Source organism: Pseudonaja textilis, chromosome 1 (assembly GCF_049901715.1).
Source record: "Pseudonaja textilis isolate UNSWEBS1 chromosome 1, rPseTex1.2, whole genome shotgun sequence".
NCBI lineage: Eukaryota > Metazoa > Chordata > Lepidosauria > Squamata > Elapidae > Pseudonaja > Pseudonaja textilis.
The window spans coordinates 120,484,552-120,500,546 of NC_141990.1; the positions used below are offsets into that span (position 1 = coordinate 120,484,552).

General features: G+C 36.8%; 1 protein-coding gene across 1 annotated transcript in view; it reads left to right on the forward strand.

Moving 5' to 3' along the window:
* LOC148127790 (protein eyes shut homolog) overlaps positions 1 to 15,995 on the forward strand; it is a 188,174-nt gene that overhangs the window by 17,909 nt on the left and 154,270 nt on the right. Inside the window, exons 3-5 of the mRNA XM_087921048.1 lie at positions 3,782 to 3,906; positions 5,441 to 5,565; positions 7,818 to 8,049. Of these exons, the coding sequence (XP_087777174.1) occupies positions 3,782 to 3,906; positions 5,441 to 5,565; positions 7,818 to 8,049 (482 nt within the window). The remainder of the gene's footprint in view (positions 1 to 3,781; positions 3,907 to 5,440; positions 5,566 to 7,817; positions 8,050 to 15,995) is intronic.

Sequence of the window (15,995 nt, forward strand, 5' to 3'; positions counted from 1 at the left end):
ACGCAGCCACAGCCAGTGATTATTTGGGGGTGGGGGAGAGAGAGAGAAAGTATCTCTCGCATTATCAGGGGAGGAAAGGAGACAAAACAAAGCTCGCTCTTTCACTGAGACCTACAAAATGGCAATCTACCGTGTTCCAGGAGTTCTTCAAAATCGTCAAACATTCCTAATTGCAGTTCGTGCACCTTCCGGCTCAGGTCCCTGAGATGCATGCTCCCACACACAGTGGCAGCGGCAACAACAGTCCCCTCCCCCAGTGCCTGCCGTCAGCTCTCCCCATTAGTTTTCTAGCTTTGAATTGCTCCCGGCTCTCTCTCTTTCCTCCCCCACATCCACATGCAGGCAGGAAAGGGAGACAGAGCCTTGCACAGCTCTCCCCTTTTCCAGCCCTTGCTGCCTCACCCAACATCGAAGCCTCAGAAACGCAAGCAAAGCCGCCACAGCGGTAGCGCCCTGGGTTGCTTGCTTCTCCACTACTGCCTCCTCCTCCTCCTCCAGCACCACTTCCTTCTCTGGGTAGGGCATTTCTTAACTAACTGAGCATGCTAAGGCAACTCAGGACACTGAAACAAGATGGTGGCGCCCAAGCAAACATTCTTTGCGGCCCGGTACAAAACAATCCACGGACCGGTACTGGTCCGGGGCCTGGTGGTTGGGGACCACTGATCTAATGCGTATCAATTTTACAGAAGACAATGTTGAAAAAGCACTGCGCAATCTAAAACCATCCCTATCTATTGGACCGAATGGAACATGTGCCTACTTCTTAAAAAAGCTATCCACTGCCATAGCTGAACCTCTAAGCATAATCTTTCAAAAATCTTTCAGGACAAGCTCCTTCCCAAAAACTATAGTCACAAGCCATGGTCATCCCCATCTTCAAAAAGGGAGACCCCAGTCTAGTTGAAAATTACAGACCAATCTCCTTATGCTGTATCACCTGTAAAGTCATGGAATCAATTATTAACCAATCCATCATCCTCCACTTAGAAACAAACAACCTACTCTCTAATAAACAATTTTTAGAAAAAAACTATCCTGAAATCTGCAACTCTTACACTGCAAAAACATATGGACTACACAACTCGATCAGGGCAAAGCAATAGACACAATCTACATAGACTTCTGTAAAGCCTTTGATTCAGTGGTACACAACAAACTATTCCTAAAACTAAAATCTTATGGTATCTCTGGACACCTGCATAACTGGATAGAAACATTCCTGTCAAACAGACAACAAATGGTCAAAATTGGGAGCGTCCTATCAAATTCTGTACCTGTCAACAATGGTTTCCCTCAAGGCAGTATTCTAGGACCAACTCTTTTCATACTCTACATAAATGACCTCTGTGATCATATCAAGAGCAACTGCATTCTTTTTGTTGATGATGTAAAGCTATTCAACACAACAGACAATACTGCTACCCTTCAAAAGACCTTGACTATGTATCAAAATGGTCAAACAAATGGCAACTTCAAATCTCAACAAATACATGCTCTGTCCTACATATTGGCAAAAAAAAACCAAAAACCAGAAAATAAAATACAGGCTGAATAGTCAAGACCTTGTTGATGATCTAAACTCTGTCAAGGATCTTGGAGTACTCATCTCTAATGATCTAAGTGCTAGAGTCCACTGTAACTACATAGCCAAAAAGGCATTAAGAGTTGTTAACCTAATCCTATGTAGCTTTTTCTCTGGTAATATTACACTAATAACTAGGGCATAGAAAACATTTGCTAGACCAATACTTGAATACAGCTCCTCAGTCTGGAACCCACATTACGTATCTGATATTAACACAGTTGAGAAAGTCCAGAAATATTTCACAAGAAGAGTTCTCCACTCCTCTACTCGTTGCAGAATATCTTATGCCACCAGACTCGAAATTCTAGACCTAGAAAACGTAGAACTACTCCGCCTTCAGTCCGATGTAAGTATAGTATATAAAATCATACATTGCAATGTTCTACTTGTCAATGAATACTTCAGCTTCAACCATAACAACACAAGAGCAAACAATAGATACAAACTCAAGGTTAATCGCACCAAACTTGATTGCAGGAAATACGACTTCAGTAACAGAGTGGTCAATGTCTGGAATACTCTACCTGACTCTGTGGTTTCTTCCCCAAACCCCAAAAACTTCAACCTTAGACTGTCTACTATTGACTTCACCCCTTTCCTAAGAGGCCTGTAGGGGGCGTGTATAAGCGCACCAACGTGTGTACCGTCCCTGTCTTATTGTTTCTTTTATTTTTTTTATTTTTCTTATATGTATCCATGTATTCATAACTATGTTTTTACTTATACCTATTATCTTGTAAACAATTGACAAAAATAAATATATAAAAATAGAATAAATAAATAAAAATTGGCTCAAATTGGCTGCTGGACACATCCACAGACTCGGTGGCAGCATGCATTAATTTGCAAGGGAAAAAAAGCATGGCTCATGGTCCCTGCAGAAGACGAGAGTATTGAGTTTTGCATTTCTCTGGCATGTCTGGAAGTGTGTTTTTTCCTCTTATCTGACATGCTCACACCCCTACCTTCCAAGTCAAGTCTTCTCAAAGGAAGGGAACACAAGCCACTTTTTGTGAAGAAATGTCTATCAGGCCTGGGCAACATGGAGTAGGAAAGGGGATTGTTGCAAAAGAAACACCTCAGTCCCAAGAGACTCAGATTAAATCTGTGTTAATTATGCTGGGTATAAATTGATCTGGATAATTGCTTTCATGGACTTTCTACGTTCTGTTATGTTGCCCAACTCACAATAAACATATTCTCAGAAATCCAGTGGTTCCTGAGTTTGTCAGTCTTGAGAGTTGTGACCTTTCTCATTTGCCAGATGGTCTGTTTCTCCAAACTGAGTAAGCTCCATTGACAAGACGTCACGTGCCCATGTTGGTAAGATTTGGAAGTTAGGGCTAGCAACAAGAAAGCATAAAATTAGGTTTGTGGTGACCTTGGCCATAGTGTGGCAGAACTTGCTGTTAAGCTTGCTATTTTATTCTTGACCTCACCCCCCAAATTTGATTCTTTTGGTGTGCCTTAATGAAATGTCCTTCCTGAATTGGTATTATTCAGCTGTTGTATATGATGATGCCTACTATGCACATTTTCATTTCCTTGCTTTTAGGATTGCTGAACAAAACAGGAAGGCAATCAACCTTTTGTGATTACTGTTTTATCTAACTGTATTCCTAAGTAGCATAATTGGAAATAGGCTTACTACCTCTATTCCTTGACACTAGACATTGTCCTTCAAAATTCCAATCAAAGTGTTTTGGAAGTGCTCTCACAAATGAGAGTCTTAAACTTGGAACATGCTTAAAAAATTCAGAAGGGCTGATCAAAGACAATGTTAAATGATGAAATCACTAGACCAGGCCACATGATTGGTTCCAATTAAACTGATTTATTGTTCATGCCTAGGCACAGGAATCTAGTCAACCAACTGGTGAGCACTATTTTGGCATTAAATAAGGGTCAATGGAATTCAAGAAGTGTTGGACTTCATACATTTGTGTTTATGTAGAGAGTCTAGGAGCTCTGCCACTCTTTTTCCTACATCTTTCATGCCCTTTGCCAGACTCTAGGAAAATATCTTTCCGTTTTTGTCCCATTCAGTGGAAATGAACATCCATTAATATCCAGATGGCTATTTAACATGAATCAAATTGAACCAAGACAAAGTATATGCATAAAACTTGGGTTTATTTCTGCATAGTTATGAAATTGTACATTATGTTAAACTATACTGAATATTATATTTAGGTGCCTCAATGGATTTTCTGGCCCATTTTGTGAAATAGACTTGAATGAGTGCAGCTCTTCTCCTTGCTTACATGGCTCAGTCTGTGAAGATCTTATTAATGGATACTTCTGCAGATGTCAGAAAGGTAACAAATGAACAAAATACTTTCAGTTAAATCTTTTTACTATTCAAAAATTCAGATTCGAACAAACTTTCCCTTTTTTTCTGTACCAAGGCAATACTTACTGGAAGTATACAGTGGAATGTTTGTTTCTCCAAATATAGCACAATATATCAGGAAATCCCTTTTGTTGTTTCTTAGGTGCAAATTGATCTAACCTCTTGATCAAAAAGCACCACAGAAGAAAAATAGTTTCCAGTGGAAACAAGAGAATGCACTTAAAATGTTGTCTTGGGTCCAAAGGGAAAATTAGTTGTTTTAATTAGCATTCTACACTAGCTAATTCTGCCATGTGTTGGACAGTTTGATTGAACGTTACTGTAAAGTAAATTTGTGGAACAATTTGCATTTGGAATGAGGACAGCTCTTAGAATTAAATGAAAAAAAGAAAGAAATTGTTGTTAACAGGAGGTTTATTTGAAGTAGAGTAATGTGTAGAGCTAGCTATAATGGTTTGTAAATCACCACTTTCAGAGAATACCCATAGCTTCCACTATTGCATCTGCCCCACACAATCAGTGGTAGGTATACTTCCTTCCTTCCTCCCCTCCCTCCCTCCCTCCCTCCCTCCCTGTACATTCCATTTGTTAGGGGTAGTTGGCGATGTTTCTAAGGAGCATTTGGGAGGGGTTAATTTTAGCAAAATAGACCAGTTTTAATTCACTTTGATAAAAGACAATTTACTTTGGAAATCATTTTAAAGAAGTAAAGCACACCATTTTGGGGAAAAAAATGGAAAATTTGTCTTCATTGTGGAAAAATAGCAATCTCCTGCCCAAATTCTTTGCTCATAAATCAGTGAAGAATTTCAAAAGATTATTCATGCCTAACTCCAGCTAGTGGAGAGCATGAGGACAAAGAACCTAAATCCAAGGTATGTTTCTACTCCAAGCAGAGTTTAAAGGCCCATTATCAATAACACCAACACTTTATAATTATAGTATGGATTAATAATTTGTAATTCCAGTCTTGCTACAGCCAATAAGACACAACCTGTTTATGCAACTGTAGAGCAAGGCCAACAGCAGGTAGCATGTTCCACCACCATCCACTTCAGACTGTGATCTATCACAGCTGCATTTCTTTTTAAAACAATAACGATAGCAAAGTTTTGGGAGTACACAAACATTATAACTAATTCTTATTTCATTAGTCATTTTGCTATATCCAGATCAGAAAAGGGTGCCCTGTAAATGGTTTGAATTATACATCTATTTTCAGAGTACAATGGAAAATAAAAGCAGGGGTTTTTTGGAGGTGTCTTTGAGTCAGAGTTGACCTTTGATGATGTTCTTAACTAGTCTCTATGGTTTCCTTGGCAATATATTTAGAAATGGCTTGTCCTTAAATTCTTCCTAGGGCTGAGAGATAGTGACTGGTCCAAAATCACACAGCAAGCTTCATGCCTAATGTTTGTCTAGAACTCATGGGTGCCTTCACTACTACATCAACGTTAGACCAAAAATCTAATACATATTTTTTTTTCTCCTCCCAACAGGCTGGGAAGGGCTCAGATGTGAAGAGGATATCAATGAATGTGCATCTAACCCTTGTGTACATGGTTTATGCATACAGAGGGAACCAGGCCTGGATTACACCTGTTATTGCACATCTGGATATGTGGTATGAACCAAAACCTTACTACTGCCACTCGATATGCAGCATATACTGTTGAAGTTAAACCTTAGCAGAGTCTGTCTCCCATTAAGTTTTCTCATTTGTCTTAAACTTAAGATCAACCATTAATGATCAAGCCAACGGATAAGAAAAAGCCTCTGAAGCTTAGTCCTGATTATCCTGGTAGATTCATTTGTATAATTTGTACAATTATACAAATATAGAGAGGTTTATGCTCTACTTAAATTGAGCTTTCCATTGTCTTTGAATGGGAAGCTTTAACTTAGCTTATTAAAGCAAATATTCGTCACCAGGCTACTATGAAAATGATCTGTAGAAGGAAGCCACCAAACAATGGTAGATGATGAAGATGGTACACAGCTACCTTAAACTGTTATTTTCAACCACAGAGTAAAAATCATCTTAGGAGTCAGCCTATGTGCAAATATTTATGGATCAAGTTCATAAACCAAAAGTAATATATTCACCATGTTATCCAAATCTTTATTCTATTCTGTTCAGTTTTAATCTACTCTACTCTACTCTACTCTACTCTACTCTACTCTACTCTAGCCTCTACTCTATTCTATTACAGATCTATATATTATTTATTTGTTCAGTTTAACATTAAATTAAGATATACTAGAATTATTCAGATAAATCTAGCACTTCTTTCTGTTCTAGGATAAAGAAGTAAAAAGTTTTTTTAAAAAAATGCTGCTTGAAAAAGCTCTAGAGCCCAAATAATTTAGTATGCCATTTGTTGTATCAGTGCCCAATGGTTTAATTATGTAACCATTTGAAATTACCAAGAACACAAAACCTTACATTGGTTCATGTCTATGTTTTGAAAACTTGGACTTCTTATTTAATAAGGCAATTTTGAGAAACAAAAGCAAAGAGATGGGTTTATTGCAGTTTATTGCAAAAAATCAAAGTTTTCTGATGGAATTTGTCATGCTAGGTTGTTACAACAATCATGCAAAAGCTCTTGTAATAATTTTAAAGACCAAACATTTTATAGTGACATAAGCTGATGTGGATACAGTGAATTGCAAGAGGCAAAATGTATATACCTAAGTACAGATGCACTTGATATTGTTAAGCCAGCACTGACAACAATATTCATAATTTGATATATGGCCAAGTGAGCTTAGTGATGGAAATAAACTTCTAGAGAAAAAATATTTTGCTGTATAAGTAGTTTTCTGCAGAATTTCTACAGATCAGAGGGTGGAAAGTCAGGGAAAAGATAAGGTTGTGTCCCATGTTATAATTCTAAAGAAACATGGGATTTTTTTTTCATGAATCCTCCTATTCTGAATATTTTTGCTGTGAAGTAAGATATTAATATTAATAAGATATTTTTATTGTGTATCCATAAATGTGGTAAGGCCAAAATAGTAGTTATTTACCTCTCTTTTTCCTCCTTTGGTGCCACCTATTGTCAGATTTGTAAATAATCTTAAATCTGTGATATTTCATGGAACTATAAGTATAGTTGATAACACATTTGGGAATATTTTTCCTTTATTAATAAAATGACAATGAGTACAGAATGACCCAAAACTCAAGACTAAGATTGACTAAGATTGAGATCATTTAAGGAACAATGTTTTTATAGCTAGACAATATTTACCAGTCTACTACTATGTTGAAGGCTTTAAAAATGAATACTTTGAGGAAAACTAAAGCATTATGTTAGATAATGTAACATGTCCACTTAGCAATACTCCGCAATGTTTGCTTTATCCAAGAGTAGCTTACAATATGTCCGGCTACTGCCTGCTTGGGAAAGATGAGACATTAGCGGATGGCATATATCAAGTTAAAATGGGGAAAGAAATGTGGTTTTGAAACCAATGTAACATAAAGTTTTAGTTTACATACTTCTCTATCACTTGAAATTAATCTCCAAGGAGCCCGTTTTGACATTGAAAAGCAGATGGCTCAGAGACAAAGCTTTTCCTGGCATGTCACCTACTGTGAAACTCTATGAATGAAACCTGACATTCTTTGAATTGATTGGAAGTCAAAACACCATAATTGCATTACAGCACAAAAACCAAGGTCTATGCCATAAAATCAGTACAGACAAAAGCGCTCAATAGGATTACATTAATTTTGGGGAAAGCATTCTGCCCGCTTTAAATAGATAGCATTTGGAAAACAAAAAGAAAGTCATAATCAAATTATTTAATGTGACTATCAAAATGCACATGGCTTTCCAAATGACATTTTAAAAACTTCTTTTCCAGGGTGAACACTGTGAGCTTAATTACAATGACTGCTTAATGAAAACCTGCCCTGCTGGATTTTTCTGTATGGACGGAATCAATAGTATTTCCTGTTTGCCTGAGGCTCCCAATAAAGTCCAAAATATTTCTAGTATGGAAGGGTCATCTCCAACCGAACCACTGGAAAGAGGACTCTCACAGTCTCAGTCAAGCTATTTGTCTGGTGATGTTTCTGATTCTCAAAGATTCACAAGTAAGTGGGGGGAGGGGGGGGAAACACAGGTAAACCTTGTTTAGTAACATCCTCATTTAGCAACTATTTACAGTTACAACAGTGATGAAAAAGTAATTTTGTGACCAGTCCTTCCTTTATGATCTTCACAGTTCCAAAACAAAGTTGAAGTAAGATATGCACAGCTGTGGTTTCACTTAGTGATGACTTCCTTTAATGATGGACTTGCCAGCCGCAATTATGCTTGCTAAGGGAGGACTATATGTATTCTTTTCTCAGTCCTACAGAATAGAGTAGAGGAGTAGAGTACAATAGAATAGAATAGAATAGAATAGAATAGAATAGAATAGAATAGAATAGAATAGAATAGAATAGAATATTCTTTATTGGCCAAGTGTGATTGGACACAGAAGGAATTTACTGTGGATTTGGAATTCAGGTTTTTCCATGACATTCTTTAAACCTAACTGGAACTGAGCTGATATGAGCAAATTTATCTCATTTATCTCTATTCTATAGCAGATCATCATATGTGCCTGCCTCCACTGTCAGCATAAGTAACTTGTGACTGGAAATCAGATAATTGTACTTACCTCTTGAGAGTGACTGAATCCTGTGCCTTTTTTTCCCATCCTCTTGGTAGTTTTGTGCATAAGAGTGCCAGTAAGAAGTTCTTCGGGGTTTTCCCCTGTTCCTTTGTTTCTCAAGAATTAGAATGAAAAAGACTTGAATGGCAGAGAAACTATTAAAAAGGGAACAGAACCATAAATGCAGAGGCTAATATTGATTGCCACATGTCTGAGTTCATTTATTTAACTCTAGATACTGCAAAAACATTTGTGCATTGTTGTCTTGTTCAGGTAATCTTTCAAGGGCTTTTGTCCATTTTTAAAGCTAAGTCATATTTCTTCTTGATATTGATAAGTAAATTGAATGTGACCCAATTAGTAAATGTCATTATATTGGTAACTTTTCCAGCTCATCATGTTTGCCTTTCAAGTTCTCTATGGGAAAGATATATAATTTATTCTTTTTATATTGATTCTCAAGAACAATTTGATTTAGCAAATTTAATACATTTCTTCCAAGCAATGCTTTGGGGGGGTGGGGTGTACATTCTCCCAATGTGAATAATGGGAGGGCTTGCATTTAGCCAGGTCTTGAGGTCACTAAAATCTTTCTTCTACTTTTATTAAGAATGTGATTTACGGAGTTGTATTTGTCTGCTATGGGATGCCTGGGTGAGAATTAATGGTTTTCAGGTAGCAATGCAATTTGCTGCTGGTCCAGCCTAGGGGCAAAGCTCTTCATTTTTTATTTTCTTCTAACTTTTCCCCTTACTTTTTATCCTCTAAAGGCCTGCAAAATACTGGCTTCCTCAGCCATGGCAGTTTTGCATTCTCTAGCATAGCAAAATTAATGTCCAGCATATCATTTAATGGCTGGAGTCTAGGATCATTAACTACCATTGTGAGTCTTCAGCAGCTTGCTCTCTCACACACATACACTCTCTCTCCCTCCCTCCCCCCCCCTTCTCTCTGAATGCATTCTTACTATACAGTTGTGGGGGGTTTCTATCCCTTTTCTCAACCAGAATGAAGTCTGATACAACCACTGAGCTATGGGCAATGATTGATAATTCCAGCAATTTAACACTAGTCTTGCTGAGTGTGATATGACCTCATTTATCACAGACTCCTTAATGACAACTCCTGTTCCCTCTGTGTGAAGTTTGTCAGTGGGGAACCATAACAGTCTTGTTTTATCTGCCATAGATATTAGTTCAGTAATTAGTAGCGTACCAGACACCAAGGTTGAATTAAACAGCCACTCATTACATCCTCCCAGATCCCAGCCTATGACTGTATATTGAATTTTTTTTTCAAGGTTGTCTCAAGAAAACAGTAGAGAGCAATCAGCTGTTTCTCTAACAGGCAACAAGTGGATTTCATCTAAATCCCCAGTGTTTTTCCATGTGAAATAATCAATTTAGAGAATAGAGGTTGTTTTACTGTACCATTTCAGCAGGTTTAAAAAGTCAAAGCTTCCTCATGCTCGTACACATATTTTAAATAACGTTTCTAAGGTGTTAAATTGCAATTTGATTTTTCTTTAAGCAACTTAAACCAAATATTAGAGGGAAGGGAGTAGGATTCCATAGCAGATATAAAACTCTTGAGTGAATTGTCAGATCAAGCTCTGGATAGCAAATATTCCTCTCTTTATAAGGCATTCTGAATGAATTCAGTAATAAAATCAGCTGTATGCATTAATGAGTTATATAGCTGTTACATCTGGGCATTTGTTTATTTTGTGCATGTAAAATAAGCATCATCGGTGAAGTTCACAAATCTTTCCTAACTTGCTGGAAGAAGTAAGGTATGGAGGAATATGGAACAGCCTGAACTGGAAAGAAACACAAAAGTTCATGTGCATTTAGTCAGTTGTACAGCAACTGCCCTTCTACAAATCATCACTTTAGAGCAGGGGTATCAAACTCAATTTCATTGAGGGCTGCATCAGGGCTGTGGTTGACCTGGGTGGGCTGGGTGGGTGTGTTTGACTGGGTGGGTGTGGCCAGCTGTGTAGGTTGGCTAGCTTGACACCATTCCCCAAACTTGATAGCATGTTTCCTCTTCACACTGGGTAGACTGGGATCTGGCCCACCCGCCTTAAGTTTGTCAAAACCCTTCTTTAGAGCCACCATTTTCAATAATCTCAGTCTCCCAGAGGTCTAGCATGTATTTGGCAACACATATGAAATAACTTCATTGTATATTCTACAGTGGGGGGATACTGCAGGATTCTTTGGAAGAAAGTCATCAGTGCCTCAAGAGTACATGACTTTTACTCTGAAAACTGAAGCAGTTTAATTTATTAGGTGCTTATAACTTAGTGCAGTACATAGAATAAAAGAAAATGATGCAGTACTATGTAAAATAATAATGAGACAGGTCCATGTTACACAAAGACGTCAATTCAGAGAGGGATCTTGATTTTCCTCTTAAACATGCAGGCATTTAGCAGATGGGCTTTCATGATTAATCTTTGTTGTTGATATGACATTTCCTTCTGTTTTAGCTGATCAGTGGCTCTCTGATCAAAATCACTTTGCTAACATTTCAGTGCCGCAGGATTTATTATTGGATGAAAAACAGGCTCTCAGTTCTGCTTTAGTAATAACAAGTAGTGCCTCACCTGTGAACTAAGAGAAAGGGGAAAGTTATAATAGATCTGAATGAAAGTGGCCTGGTCTTGGGATTGGGAGTTCATGAATGCATACAGGGATGTAAAGGTATAGGTTTAATTATGAATTTAAGGGCTAATGTATATGTCAGAAAGTATGAATTGGCATAATCTAACCTGTTCTGAATACATATCTTTAAAAAAAAAAACCTGAAAAGGTAGTGAGATTTGCACAACCTGCTCCAGCGAATGGTGACAATGGAAGAACCAGAATTGAGATGTAGGGAAAATAGTGAATTTTCTGAATGGAAGCAATCTAAGGGAAATGTTATTCGGGTATAAAAATGAATGGTTAGGAACAAGAAGAAATGATGTGTGGAGAAAATTGCTGGGCTATTTAGAAACCCAAGTATGAATTAGAGCAGCAACTGCTTTGTGCATATATCATTTAAGTATAAACCTGAGTAAATGTATTCATAGCAAAGGTGTTGGAAAATTACTGGGGATAATTTTTGGTTTGCACCAATGGTGAGATTCAATTTTTTTATTATCGGTTCTGTGGGCGTGGCTTGGTGGGCATGGCAGGGAAAGGATACTGTAAAATCTCCAGTTCAGCTAGGAAAAAAATATAGCTTAAAATTTATTCATTATTAACATCCAAAAGTTAGTTAGCAAAAATTGACAAAATGTCAAGGACAGATCTACATTATATAAATCTAACTACAGCTATATAATCAAAAGGCATAGAATTTTCCAGATGCAAACAGTTCCTCCCAAGTGAGGGCTAATTTTCAAAGACATTCAAATCTTTTAGTAGTGAAATGTGTAATTCTTTGCAGCTTTTGAACATTTTCAATAGCATCCATTCTTCTCATCAAAACTATGTGCCACGGATTCACAGGTATTTATGAAACAAATATAGTATGTTGTGTTTTAAAGTTAGGCATGAAATAAAATAAATGTCTCCTTCAAACCAAGTTTAATTCCTAGTGACTTCATGGTATATCTATAATGCTTTTTTTGGTATAGCAAGATGAAAATGGTTTTCCAATGTCTTATTCTGGAATGTCCTTTAATGTTCGAGTCTAGTCTTAAGCATGGATATTTCATCCAAATACTAACTAGTACTTGACTGTTTACTTTCCAAGCTATACAAGCTTCATTCATTCATACCATTCAGCCAGGCTGACACTGTGGTATGGTATGTAGACTTACATTCAATGTATAGTTCAGTATATTATCAAGCAGCACATTGCAATATCTATAATACAGACATTATAGCTTTAGTGGAAATTTTGGCTTCAAATATTGGTTTATTTGAGAGACAGTTTGGTGTAGTTTAAGGCATCAGTATAGAAAACAGGAGTCTGTGAGTTCTAATCCTGCTTTAGACAACTGGCTTGGCCTGGTTGTTTACTCTCAATCCTAGGAGGAGGCAATGGCAAACCCCTATTGAAAAATCTGACCAAGAAAACTGCAGAAACAAACATGATTGACTTTTTTTTTTAACAAAAAGGGTTGTTGTATGGTATTCATGTGCATGTACAAGAGCTGCTTCTACTGTAGACACCATCATTAATATTCTAAAGTTTGGCTTTAGCAATGATGCCAGATGTGTTATTATTGATTTCCTGGGATTTGACTTTGTTTCCAAGGGATGGGTCATATGCATAGTTTACAATAACAAGCTTCACCGGCATTTCAATTCATTAATTGCTAAGCCTGGGGTGGGTGACTGTTAATGGCCAATGAGCTTTCTTTGAGTTTATCTTGGGTTTCTGGGTTTCATCTTTGTAAGTGAGGTTATGACCTAAATGCAGTTGGTTTACAGACTACACTTGGAGCAGTCAACCTTTTCAGTGTTATACTGAATAGCTGCCAGAGCAAAGAATAAAACAGTAACCTAGCATACTTTTACTTTGATTTAGGGATGAACTGTTGCCCCAGAAAACATTTTGATGGGCTCTAACTTTGAAGCACACATCACAGCTTATTGCTTCATCCTGAGCCGCTCCCATTTTTTTTTACAAAGGAAGCATTGCCCATGTATGCTCACCCAGAATGTAGTATGTTATTTGCCAATTTAAAATGCAGTCCCTAAGCACAGTGAAATATGCTTCTAATTTAGATTGAACTGTCTCTTTCTATCAGATCTTCACAGTTTATAGTCAGAAAGATCTTATGTTAAATCATATCAGACATATTTTTAAATTCTGATCAATCAACCAACCAATGTTTTTGATTACTTCAAATGGCAGATGAAAAAATAAAGTCAATCTCTGTACACACGCACACACACATACATACACACACCTATTTTTCAAGAGTTGAGTTCTTTCCATATTATGAAAGCCCTTCAGTGTAGTTTGGATATATTAAAGCTACACCACCAGAACAGTAGTGGCCCTAAGATCTGGAAGTTAGATGCATTACCTAAAGCCACTCAAAGGGAAGTGAACACAAGATCCATAAAAACTATCAGAAGGGTCTATTTTACAGAGGGAACAATTAATCTATCTCTCCCATACTATGTCTTGTCTATTTCTCCTCAAAAATCATCCACCCATCCAGGCCCACCTCCCAAACTGAGGCTGATTATAGGAGTTGTAATTTAAACCTAGCCTCATATTAGTAGCAGATATCAAAATAGGTGTATTCATTTTCGAGAAAACAAACTGTATAATTAAGATAATATTCTGATTTGTCATATATCTCATGAACATCAAAGAATGTGAATTAAAAGCAAATAATGTAAATTAACTTTCTGATCAGTGTGCTAAACTGAATATAAACTAGCTTAAATGACATTTTTCGTAGGATGGTATTTTCCAGAGTGAAACTTCAATGTAGAAGACACATTGGGGCACTGCTAAGAAATCAGCATTAGTAAGAAATCTATCCTAATGCATCACAAGCACATCAGATGATTGGAATAATTTAAATTTATTCCAGAAACTTAATTTTGAGCATGAATGACAACTACCATGAAGAAAATGTTACCTTGGTTTCTGCTGTGTGCCTAGTGTTATTGAAAAATTTGAGATGTTGCTGACTAATATGTGTAAATCATGTGTGCTGAATTCCATATTGGCTTGTAGAAGGCATCAAAATTTGCTAGATCAGAAGTAATTATGGTATATTACTCTTGTTATTTTGAAAAGCAAAAACGTCATTAAAATTGAATGAATTAGAAAGGCTGAACAAAGAAGGGGAAAAATGCATTTCAATTGTAATGTTGCAAACATGTGTTGGCGTACACACATGCACACGCACGCACACACAGAGCAAATCATTTGTTACTAGCTAAATTAAAAGTAAAATGGAGCTTGAAGTGAAGAAGTAGTATCTGAAATCCCAGATCATTTTCATTTGGAGTTCACCTTTACAATAATGGAATGGAATGGAACTGAGTGTAGAATAGAATAGAATAGAATAGAATAGAATAGAATAGAATAGAATAGAATAGAATAGAATAGGAATATTCTTTATTGGCCAAGCGTGATTGGACACACTCGGCCAATAAAGAATTTGTCTCTAGTGCATAACCTCTTAGTGTACATATAAACAATAAGATAATATAATCAGTATATATAGAAACATACAAACAACATGTACATACAAACAACAAGTATACATACAAAGAATAAGGTAATATAATCATAAGGTACCAATAGGAGAAAGTAGCAGAAAAGATGAGAAGGATAATAATAATACAGCCATACATGAGTAAATATCCTTAGACATAAGGCAGTACTGTGGTAATTAGATGTTCAAGCTGAAAACTTCATAGTCTGCATTTTCAGATTGTGGACTTGGGACCAGAGTTGGTGGAAGATGCTAGAATATTATTTGTAAAAGTTCCAGAAGATCATGCTTTATTGGAAAAGTATTTTGCTAACAGGGGAAGACTCATTTTATAATACATTGATTTGTTTATATTGATAAAATAATGCCACTGCAAAAAGCATATACATTCATATGTAAAATATATATAGCGCTTCAATTTCATTTAAGAACATCTCCACCCATGCTTGAAAATTCCAGAAATGTTTAATTAAGAACACAGTGTCTTGACAATATAGTATGTACAGTCTTTGCAGAGTCTTATATATTATTATAGGTTTAGATATTGCAGTTCCTGCAGGCATGGACATTTGGTATATATGTAGAAAATTATTGTAAATGTAATGCACACTGTTCAGTTTCTGCTTGCACTGTTATTATGGAAGCAGCTGCTGCTAAGAAAATGGATGATAGTCTAACGTAAATTTGTTCGTGTGTGGGTTTGCGTCTACATTTAATACGTACATTCTGCAAAACTTCAGATGAGTTATTTGACTCAACAGAGCATCAACTGAATCGAAGCAAATTAAATTGAACTGAATTCAAAGCAGAATCAGGAATCAAGGCTATTTTAAAGCAACAAATTGAGCTGGGTAATTTTAAAGCATTTTGAAGATCTTGTAACTTGTCTGCTGCTTCTGGGATTCTAAGAACTAGCATTCAAAGTTGCAACATTAGTCTTATACATCAGTGGGGTCTCCAAACTTGGCAACTTTAAAACTTGTGGACTTCAACTTCCAGAGTTCCCCCGGCAAAGTTTAGTAGTAAAACAACAGTTCCATACAGAGGAATGATGGGGGAGGGGGAGGAGATGAGTGGTGGGTTCTCTCTGAAATTGATATGGGTTTAATTACCTCATTCAACTCTGCCTGCCTGCCTGTCTCCTTGTGGGGTGAGACATTCTTTTGTTTTTCTGGTTTCTGTTTGCCTTGTCTTTT